The sequence below is a fragment of the Oncorhynchus masou genome, unplaced genomic scaffold (assembly GCF_036934945.1).
Source record: "Oncorhynchus masou masou isolate Uvic2021 unplaced genomic scaffold, UVic_Omas_1.1 unplaced_scaffold_9357, whole genome shotgun sequence".
Taxonomy (NCBI): Eukaryota; Metazoa; Chordata; class Actinopteri; order Salmoniformes; family Salmonidae; genus Oncorhynchus; species Oncorhynchus masou.
In genome coordinates, this window is record NW_027015845.1 from 1 (window position 1) to 10862 (window position 10862).

The 10862-nt window shown below is 44.6% G+C and overlaps 1 protein-coding gene across 1 annotated transcript; it reads left to right on the forward strand.

Annotated features, from left to right (window-relative positions):
- Positions 1 to 1725: 1725 nt before the first annotated feature.
- LOC135538280 (ephrin type-B receptor 3-like) lies at positions 1726 to 10046 on the forward strand. Its single transcript, XM_064964194.1, has 3 exons — positions 1726 to 1767; positions 9216 to 9463; positions 9691 to 10046. The coding sequence occupies exons 2-3, from the start codon at positions 9347 to 9349 to the stop codon at positions 9985 to 9987; spliced, it is 414 nt and encodes a 137-aa protein (XP_064820266.1). The 5' UTR covers positions 1726 to 1767; positions 9216 to 9346; the 3' UTR covers positions 9988 to 10046.
- Positions 10047 to 10862: the final 816 nt, after the last annotated feature.

Consider the following 10862-nt stretch of genomic DNA (forward strand, 5'->3'; position numbering starts at 1 on the left):
CTCTTTCCCCCTCTCCTCCTTCCTCTCCCACACTCTTTCCCCCTCTCCCTCCTTCCTCTCCCACACTCTTCCCCCTCTCCCTCCTTCCTCTCCCACACTCTTTCCCCCCTCCTCTCCTCCTCTCCTCTCCACACTTTCCCCCTCTCTCCCTCCTTCCTCTCCCACACTTTCCCCCTCTCCCTCCTTCCTCTCCCACACTCTTTCCCCCTCTCCCTCCTTTCCTCTCCCACACTCTTTCCCCCTCTCCCTCCTTCCTCTCCCACACTCTTTCCCCCCTCTCCCTCCTTCCTCTCCCACACTCTTCCCCCCTCCCTCCTTCCTCTCCCACACTCTTTCCCCTCCTCTCTCTCCCACACTCTTTCCCCTTCCCTCCTTCCTCTCCCCACTCTTTCCCCTCTCCCTCCTTCCTCTCCACACCTTTCCCCCTCTCCCTCCTTCCTCTCCCACACTCTTTCCCCCTCTCCCTCCTTCCTCTCTCCCACACACTTTCCCTCCTCCTCCTTCTCTCCCACACTCTTTGCCCCTCTCCCTCCTTCCTCTCCCACACTCTTTCCCCCTCTCTCCTCCTTCCTCTCCCACACTCTTTCCCCCTCTCCCTCCTTCCTCTCCCACCTCTTTCCCCTCCCCCTCCTTCCTCTCCCACACTCCTTCCCCCTCTCCCTCCTTCCTCTCCCCCACACTCTTTCCCCCTCTCCCTCCTTTCCTCTCCCACACTCTTTCCCCCTCTCCCTCCTTTCCTCTCTCCACACTCTTTCCCCCTCTCCCTCCTTCCTCTCCCACACTCTTTCCCTCTCCCTCCTTCCTCTCCCACACTCTTTCCCCTCTCCCTCCTTCCCTCTCCCACACTCTTTCCCCTCTCCCTCCTTCCTCTCCCACACTCTTTCCCCCTCTCCCTCCTTCCTCTCCCACACTCTTTCCCCCTCTCCCTCCTTCCCTCTCCCACACCCTTCCCCCTCCTCCCTCCTTCCTCTCCCACACTCTTTCCCCTCTCCCTCCTTCCTCTCCCACACTCTTTCCCCTTTCCCTCCTTCCTCTCCCACACTCTTTCCCCTCTCCCTCCTTCCTCTCCCACACTCTTTCCCTCTCTCCCTCCTTCCTCCTCTCCCACACTCTTTCCCCCTCTCCCTCCTTCCTCTCCCACACTCTTCCCCCTCTCCCTCCTTTCCTCTCCCACACTCTTCCCCCTCTCCCTCCTTCCTCTCCCACACTCTTTCCCCCTCTCCCCCTCCTTCCTCTCCCACACTCTTTCCCCCTCTCCCTCCTTCCTCTCCCACACTCTTTCCCCCTCTCCCTCCTTCCTCTCCCACACTCTTTCCCCTCTCCCTCCTTCCTCTCCCACACTCTTTCCCCCTCTCCCTCCTTCTCCTCTCCCACACACTTTCCCCCTCTCCCTCCTTCCTCTCCCACACTCTTTGCCCCCTCTCCCTCCTTCCTCTCCCACACTCGGTTCTTTTCCACAGCAGACACAGTAGAATGAAGGACCCAGAGCTGAGTGACAAACATGGACAGTACCTCCTGGGCCAAGGTGAGTACACACACACACACATACACACGCAAATAGTGCATACAGATTTGTTAAAAGTCATGTTATTCATATTTTAGTCCGTATGTGACCATGGCTGGTTCGTCGTTTAATTCCCCCTCCTCTCCTCAGGAGTCAAGGTCTATATTGACCCCTTTACCTACGAGGACCCTAACGAGCCGTACGGGAGTTTGCTAAGGAGATTGATGTTTCCTTTGTCAAGATTGAGGAGGTCATTGGTGCCGGTGGGTCTCAGGCTGTCTCTCTGTGATATTATTAAACAGACTGGTGGATAGGCTGTCTCTCTGTGATATTATTAAACAGACTGGTGGATAGGCTGTCTCTCTGTGATATTATTAAACAGACTGGTGGGATAGGCTGTCTCTCTGTGATATTATTAAACAGACTGGTGGATAGGCTGTCTCTCTGATATTATTAAACAGACTGGTGGATAGGCTGTCTCTCTGTGATATTATTAAACAGACAGGTGGATAGGATGTCTCTCTGTGATGTTATTAAACAGACTGGTGGATAGGCTGTCTCTCTGTGATGTTATTAAACATACTGGTGGATAGGCTGTCTCTCTGTGATATTATTAAACAGACTGGTGGATAGGCTGTCTCTGTGATGTTATTAAACAGACTGGTGGATAGGCTGTCTCTCTGTGATATTATTAAACAGACTGGTGGATAGGCTGTCTCTCTGTGATATTATTAAACAGACTGGTGGATAGGCTGTCTCTCTGTGATATTATTAAACAGACTGGTGGATAGGCTGTCTCTCTGTGATATTATTAAACAGACTGGTGGATAGGCTGTCTCTCTGTGATATTATTAAACAGACTGGTGGATAGGCTGTCTCTCTGCGATATTATTAAACAGACTGGTGGATAGGCTGTCTCTCTGTGATATTATTAAACAGACTGGTGGATAGGCTGTCTCTCTGCGATATTATTAAACAGACTGGTGGATAGGCTGTCTCTCTGCGATATTATTAAACAGACTGGTGGATAGGCTGTCTCTCTGTGATATTATTAAACAGACTGGTGGATAGGCTGTCTCTCTGTGATATTATTAAACAGACTGGTGGATAGGCTGTCTCTCTGTGATATTATTAAACAGACTGGTGGATAGGCTGTCTCTCTGTGATATTATTAAACAGACTGGTGGATAGGCTGTCTCTGTGATATTATTAAACAGACTGGTGGATAGGCTGTCTCTCTGTGATGTTATTAAACAGACTGGTGGATAGGCTGTCTCTCTGTGATATTATTAAACAGACTGGTGGATAGGCTGTCTCTCTGTGATATTATTAAACAGACAGGTGGATAGGATGTCTCTCTGTGATGTTATTAAACAGACTGGTGGATAGGCTGTCTCTCTGTGATGTTATTAAACATACTGGTGGATAGGCTGTCTCTCTGTGATATTATTAAACAGACTGGTGGATAGGCTGTCTCTCTGTGATATTATTAAACAGACTGGTGGATAGGCTGTCTCTCTGCGATATTATTAAACAGACTGGTGGATAGGGTGTCTCTCTGCGATATTATTAAACAGACTGGTGGATAGGCTGTCTCTCTGTGATATTATTAAACAGACTGGTGGATAGGCTGTCTCTGTGATATTATTAAACAGACTGGTGGATAGGCTGTCTCTGTGATATTATTAAACAGACTGGTGGATAGGCTGTCTCTCTGTGATGTTATTAAACAGACTGGTGGATAGGCTGTCTCTCTGTGATATTATTAAACATACTGGTGGATAGGCTGTCTCTCTGTGATGTTATTAAACAGACAGGTGGATAGGATGTCTCTCTGTGATGTTATTAAACAGACTGGTGGATAGGCTGTCTCTCTGTGATGTTATTAAACATACTGGTGGATAGGCTGTCTCTCTGTGATATTATTAAACAGACTGGTGGATAGGCTGTCTCTGTGATGTTATTAAACAGACTGGTGGATAGGCTGTCTCTCTGTGATATTATTAAACAGACTGGTGGATAGGCTGTCTCTCTGTGATATTATTAAACAGACTGGTGGATAGGCTGTCTCTCTGTGATATTATTAAACAGACTGGTGGATAGGCTGTCTCTCTGTGATATTATTAAACAGACTGGTGGATAGGCTGTCTCTCTGTGATATTATTAAACAGACTGGTGGATAGGCTGTCTCTCTGCGATATTATTAAACAGACTGGTGGATAGGCTGTCTCTCTGTGATATTATTAAACAGACTGGTGGATAGGCTGTCTCTCTGCGATATTATTAAACAGACTGGTGGATAGGCTGTCTCTCTGTGATATTATTAAACAGACTGGTTGACAGGCTGTCTCTGTGATATTATTAAACAGACTGGTGGATAGGCTGTCTCTCTGTGATGTTATTAAACAGACTGGTGGATAGGCTGTCTCTCTGCGATATTATTAAACAGACTGGTGGATAGGCTGTCTCTCTGCGATATTATTAAACAGACTGGTGGATAGGCTGTCTCTCTGCGATATTATTAAACAGACTGGTGGATAGGGTGTCTCTCTGCGATATTATTAAACAGACTGGTGGATAGGCTGTCTCTCTGTGATGTTATTAAACAGACTGGTGGATAGGCTGTCTCTCTGTGATATTATTAAACAGACTGGTGGATAGGCTGTCTCTCTGTGATATTATTAAACAGACAGGTGGATAGGATGTCTCTCTGTGATGTTATTAAACAGACTGGTGGATAGGCTGTCTCTCTGTGATGTTATTAAACATACTGGTGGATAGGCTGTCTCTCTGTGATATTATTAAACAGACTGGTGGATAGGCTGTCTCTGTGATGTTATTAAACAGACTGGTGGATAGGCTGTCTCTCTGTGATATTATTAAACAGACTGGTGGATAGGCTGTCTCTCTGTGATATTATTAAACAGACTGGTGGATAGGCTGTCTCTCTGTGATATTATTAAACAGACTGGTGGATAGGCTGTCTCTGTGATATTATTAAACAGACTGGTGGATAGGCTGTCTCTCTGTGATATTATTAAACAGACTGGTGGATAGGCTGTCTCTCTGTGATATTATTAAACAGACTGGTGGATAGGCTGTCTCTCTGTGATATTATTAAACAGACTGGTGGATAGGCTGTCTCTCTGCGATATTATTAAACAGACTGGTGGATAGGCTGTCTCTCTGTGATATTATTAAACAGACTGGTGGATAGGCTGTCTCTCTGTGATATTATTAAACAGACTGGTGGATAGGCTGTCTCTCTGTGATATTATTAAACAGACTGGTGGATAGGCTGTCTCTCGTGATATTATTAAACAGACTGGTGGATAGGCTGTCTCTCTGTGATGTTATTAAACAGACTGGTGGATAGGCTGTCTCTCTGTGATATTATTAAACAGACTGGTGGATAGGCTGTCTCTCTGTGATATTATTAAACAGACTGGTGGATAGGATGTCTCTCTGTGATGTTATTAAACAGACTGGTGGATAGGCTGTCTCTCTGTGATGTTATTAAACATACTGGTGGATAGGCTGTCTCTCTGTGATATTATTAAACAGACTGGTGGATAGGCTGTCTCTGTGATATTATTAAACAGACTGGTGGATAGGCTGTCTCTCTGTGATATTATTAAACAGACTGGTGGATAGGCTGTCTCTCTGTGATATTATTAAACAGACTGGTGGATAGGCTGTCTCTCTGTGATATTATTAAACAGACTGGTGGATAGGCTGTCTCTCTGTGATATTATTAAACAGACTGGTGGATAGGCTGTCTCTCTGTGATATTATTAAACAGACTGGTGGATAGGCTGTCTCTCTGCGATATTATTAAACAGACTGGTGGATAGGCTGTCTCTCTGTGATATTATTAAACAGACTGGTGGATAGGCTGTCTCTCTGTGATATTATTAAACAGACTGGTGGATAGGCTGTCTCTCTGTGATATTATTAAACAGACTGGTGGATAGGCTGTCTCTCTGCGATATTATTAAACAGACTGGTGGATAGGCTGTCTCTCTGTGATATTATTAAACAGACTGGTGGATAGGCTGTCTCTCTGTGATGTTATTAAACAGACTGGTGGATAGGCTGTCTCTCTGTGATATTATTAAACAGACTGGTGGATAGGCTGTCTCTCTGTGATATTATTAAACAGACTGGTGGATAGGATGTCTCTGTGATGTTATTAAACAGACTGGTGGATAGGCTGTCTCTCTGTGATGTTATTAAACAGACTGGTGGATAGGCTGTCTCTCTGTGATATTATTAAACAGACTGGTGGATAGGCTGTCTCTGTGATGTTATTAAACAGACTGGTGGATAGGCTGTCTCTCTGTGATATTATTAAACAGACTGGTGGATAGGCTGTCTCTCTGTGATATTATTAAACAGACTGGTGGATAGGCTGTCTCTCTGTGATATTATTAAACAGACTGGTGGATAGGCTGTCTCTCTGTGATATTATTAAACAGACTGGTGGATAGGCTGTCTCTCTGCGATATTATTAAACAGACTGGTGGATAGGCTGTCTCTCTGTGATATTATTAAACAGACTGTGGATAGGCTGTCTCTTCTGCAATATTATTAAACAAGACTGGTGGATAGGCTGTCTCTCTGCGATATTATTAAACAGACTGGTGGATAGGCTGTCTCTCTCTGTGACATTAAACAGACTTGGTGGATAGGCTGTCTCTCTGTGATATATTATTAAACAGGACTGGTGATAGGCTGTCTCTCTGTGATATTATTAAACAGACTGGTGGATAGGCTGTCTCTGTGATATTAAACAGACTGGTGGATAGGCTGTCTCTCTGTGATGTTATTAAACAGACTGGTGGATAGGCTGTCTCTCTGTGATATTATTAAACAGACTGGTGGATAGGCTGTCTCTCTGTGATATTATTAAACAGACAGGTGGATAGGCTGTCTCTCTGTGATGTTATTAAACAGACTGGTGGATAGGATGTCTCTCTGTGATGTTATTAAACATACTGGTGGATAGGCTGTCTCTCTGTGATGTTATTAAACATACTGGTGGATAGGCTGTCTCTCTGTGATGTTATTAAACAGACTGGTGGATAGGCTGTCTCTGTGATGTTATTAAACAGACTGGTGGATAGGCTGTCTCTCTGTGATATTATTAAACAGACTGGTGGATAGGCTGTCTCTCTGTGATATTATTAAACAGACTGGTGGATAGGCTGTCTCTCTGTGATATTATTAAACAGACTGGTGGATAGGCTGTCTCTCTGTGATATTATTAAACAGACTGGTGGATAGGCTGTCTCTCTGTGATATTATTAAACAGACTGGTGGATAGGCTGTCTCTCTGCGATATTATTAAACAGACTGTGGATAGGCTGTCTCTCTGTGATATTATTAAACAGACTGGTGGATAGGCTGTCTCTGCCATATTATTAAACAGACTGGTGGATAGGCTGTCTCTCTGTGATATTATTAAACAGACTGGTTGACAGGCTGTCTCTCTGTGATATTATTAAACAGACTGGTGGATAGGCTGTCTCTCTGTGATATTATTAAACAGACTGGTGGATAGGCTGTCTCTCTGCGATATTATTAAACAGACTGGTGGATAGGCTGTCTCTCTGCGATATTATTAAACAGACTGGTGGATAGGCTGCTCTCTGTGATATTATTAAACAGACTGGTGGATAGGCTGTCTCTCTGTGATATTATTAAACAGACTGGTGGATAGGCTGTCTCTCTGTGATATTATTAAACAGACTGGTGGATAGGCTGTCTCTCTGTGATATTATTAAACAGACTGGTGGATAGGCTGTCTCTCTGTGATATTATTAAACAGACTGGTGGATAGGCTGTCTCTCTGTGATGTTATTAAACAGACTGGTGGATAGGCTGTCTCTCTGTGATGTTATTAAACAGACTGGTGGATAGGCTGTCTCTCTGTGATATTATTAAACAGACTGGTGGATAGGCTGTTCTCTGTGATATTATTAAACAGACTGGTGGATAGGCTGTCTCTCTGCGATATTATTAAACAGACTGGTGGATAGGCTGTCTCTCTGCGATATTATTAAACAGACTGGTGGATAGGGTGTCTCTCTGCGATATTATTAAACAGACTGGTGGATAGGCTGTCTCTCTGTGATGTTATTAAACAGACTGGTGGATAGGCTGTCTCTCTGTGATATTATTAAACAGACTGGTGGATAGGCTGTCTCTCTGTGATGTTATTAAACAGACTGGTGGATAGGCTGTCTCTCTGTGATATTATTAAACAGACTGGTGGATAGGCTGTCTCTCTGTGATATTATTAAACAGACAGGTGGATAGGATGTCTCTCTGTGATGTTATTAAACAGACTGGTGGATAGGCTGTCTCTCTGTGATGTTATTAAACATACTGGTGGATAGGCTGTCTCTCTGTGATATTATTAAACAGACTGGTGGATAGGCTGTCTCTGTGATGTTATTAAACAGACTGGTGGATAGGCTGTCTCTCTGTGATATTATTAAACAGACTGGTGGATAGGCTGTCTCTCTGTGATATTATTAAACAGACTGGTGGATAGGCTGTCTCTCTGTGATATTATTAAACAGACTGGTGGATAGGCTGTCTCTCTGTGATATTATTAAACAGACTGGTGGATAGGCTGTCTCTCTGTGATATTATTAAACAGACTGGTGGATAGGCTGTCTCTCTGCGATATTATTAAACAGATAGGCTGTCTCTCTGATATTATTAAACAGACTGGTGGATAGGCTGTCTCTCTGCGATATTATTAAACAGACTGGTGGATAGGCTGTCTCTGTGATATTATTAAACAGACTGGTGGATGGGCTGTCTCTCTGTGATATTATTAAACAGACTGGTGGATAGGCTGTCTCTCTGTGATGTTATTAAACAGACTGGTGGATAGGCTGTCTCTGTGATATTATTAAGCAGACTGGTGGATAGGCTGTCTCTCTGCTGATATTATTAAACAGACTGGTGGATAGGCTGTCTCTCTGTGATATTATTAAACAGACTGGTGGATAGGCTGTCTCTCTGTGATATTATTAAACAGACTGGTGGATAGGCTGTCTCTCTGTGATGTTATTAAACAGACTGGTGGATAGGCTGTCTCTCTGTGATATTATTAAACAGACTGGTGGATAGGCTGTCTCTCTGTGATATTATTAAACAGACTGGTGGATAGGCTGTCTCTCTGTGATGTTATTAAACAGACTGGTGGATAGGCTGTCTCTCTGTGATGTTATTAAACAGACTGGTGGATAGGCTGTCTCTCTGTGATATTATTAAACAGACTGGTGGATAGGCTGTCTCTTTGTGATATTATTAAACAGACTGGTGGATAGGGTGTCTCTCTGTGATATTATTAAACAGACTGGTGGATAGGCTGTCTCTGTGATATTATTAAACAGACTGGTGGATAGGCTGTCTCTCTGATATTATTAAACAGACTAGTGTATAGGCTGTCTCTCGTGTGATATTATTAAACAGACTGGTGGATAGGCTGTCTCTGTGATATTATTAAACAGACTGGTGGATAGGCTGTCTCTCTGATATTATTAAACAGACTGGTGGATAGGCTGTCTCTCTGATATTATTAAACAGACTGGTGGATAGGCTGTCTCTGATATTATTAAACAGACTGGTGGATAGGCTGCTGTACTATCATGTATGTACTGTACTGACTCATGTTTCACTTGCTTGTCTCTAGGGGAGTTTGGGGAGGTGTGTCGGGGGAGGCTGAAGGTCCCAGGGAAGAAGGAGAACTACGTGGCCATCAAGACCCTGAAGAGTGGCTACACAGACAAACAGAGGCGGGACTTCCTGTCGGAGGCTAGCATCATGGGCCAGTTCCAGCACCCCAACATCATCCACCTGGAGGGCATCATCACTGCTTCCTGTCCCGTCATGATCCTCACTGAGTTCATGGAGAACGGAGCGCTTGACTCCTTCCTTAGGGTCAGTCTATATACCGTCTCTGAGCCTTCCACACAAACGCACACAGACACACACACACACAAAAACAGATACACACAAACAAGCACAAACACACACACAACCCCTTCCTTATGTGTCATTATTTCACTATGTCACTTCTGGTCTCTGACTCTCCCTCAACCCATCCCTCTTACACACATATTGAATTGTTTCTTACAGATCTCTAACTCTCCTCGTCCTCTCTGCAGTTGAACGATGGTCAGTTCACTCCCATCCAACTGGTGGGCATGCTGCGTGGCATCGCGTCGGGCATGAAGTACCTGTCTGAGATGAGCTACGTCCACAGAGACCTGGCCGCCCGCAACATCCTGGTCAACAGCAACCTGGTGTGTAAGGTGTCTGATTTCGGCCTGTCCCGTTTCCTCCAGGAGAACTCCTCAGACCCCACCTACACCAGCTCTCTGGTGAGACTACTGCACCCTGTTCTTCCTCAACACCGAGCCCTTTGTGTGTGTGTGCATATGTTCATGGTATATGGTTGTTGACTACAGATAGTCATGGTGTGTGGTTGTTGACTACAGATGGTCATGGTGTGTGGTTGTTGACTACAGATGGTCATGGTGTGTGGTTGTTGACTACATATGGTCATGGTGTATGGTTGTTGACTACAGATGGTCATGGTGTATGGTTGTTGACTACAGTATGGTCATAGGTGTGTGGTTGTTGACTACAGATGGTCATGGTGTATGGTTGTTGACTACAGATGGTCATGGTGTGTGATTGTTGACTACAGATGGTCATGGTGTGTGGTTGTTGACTACAGATGGTCATGGTGTATGGTTGTTGACTACAGATGGTCATGGTGTATGGTTGTTGACTACAGATGGTCATGGTGTATGGTTGTTGACTACAGATGGTCATGGTGTGTGGTTGTTGACTACAGATGGTCATGAGTGTGTGGTTGTTGACTACAGATGGTCATGGTGTATGGTTGTTGACTACAGATGGTCATGGTGTGTGGTTGTTGACTACAGATGGTCATGGTGTGTGGTTGTTGACTACAGATGGTCATGGTGTATGGTTGTTGACTACAGATGGTCATGGTGTATGGTTGTTGACTACAGATGGTCATGGTGTGTGGTTGTTGACTACAGATGGTCATGGTGTGTGGTTGTTGACTACAGATGGTCATGGTGTGTGGTTGTTGACTACAGATGGTCATGGTGTATGGTTGTTGACTACAGATGGTCATGGTGTATGGTTGTTGACTACAGATGGTCATGGTGTGTGGTTGTTGACTACAGATGGTCATGGTGTGTGGTTGTTGACTACAGATGGTCATGTGTGTGGTTGTTGACTACAGATGGTCATGGTGTTGTAGTTGTTGACTACAGATGGTCATGGTGTGTGGTTGTTGACT

Excerpts from the sequence above, each read along its gene's own strand:
- LOC135538280 (XM_064964194.1), top strand. The coding sequence starts at position 9,347 with ATGGGCCAGTTCCAGCACCCCAACATCATCCACCTGGAGGGCATCATC. Across the intron at positions 9,464-9,690 it reads CGCTTGACTCCTTCCTTAGG|TTGAACGATGGTCAGTTCAC; the intron begins GTCAGTCTATAT and ends TCCTCTCTGCAG.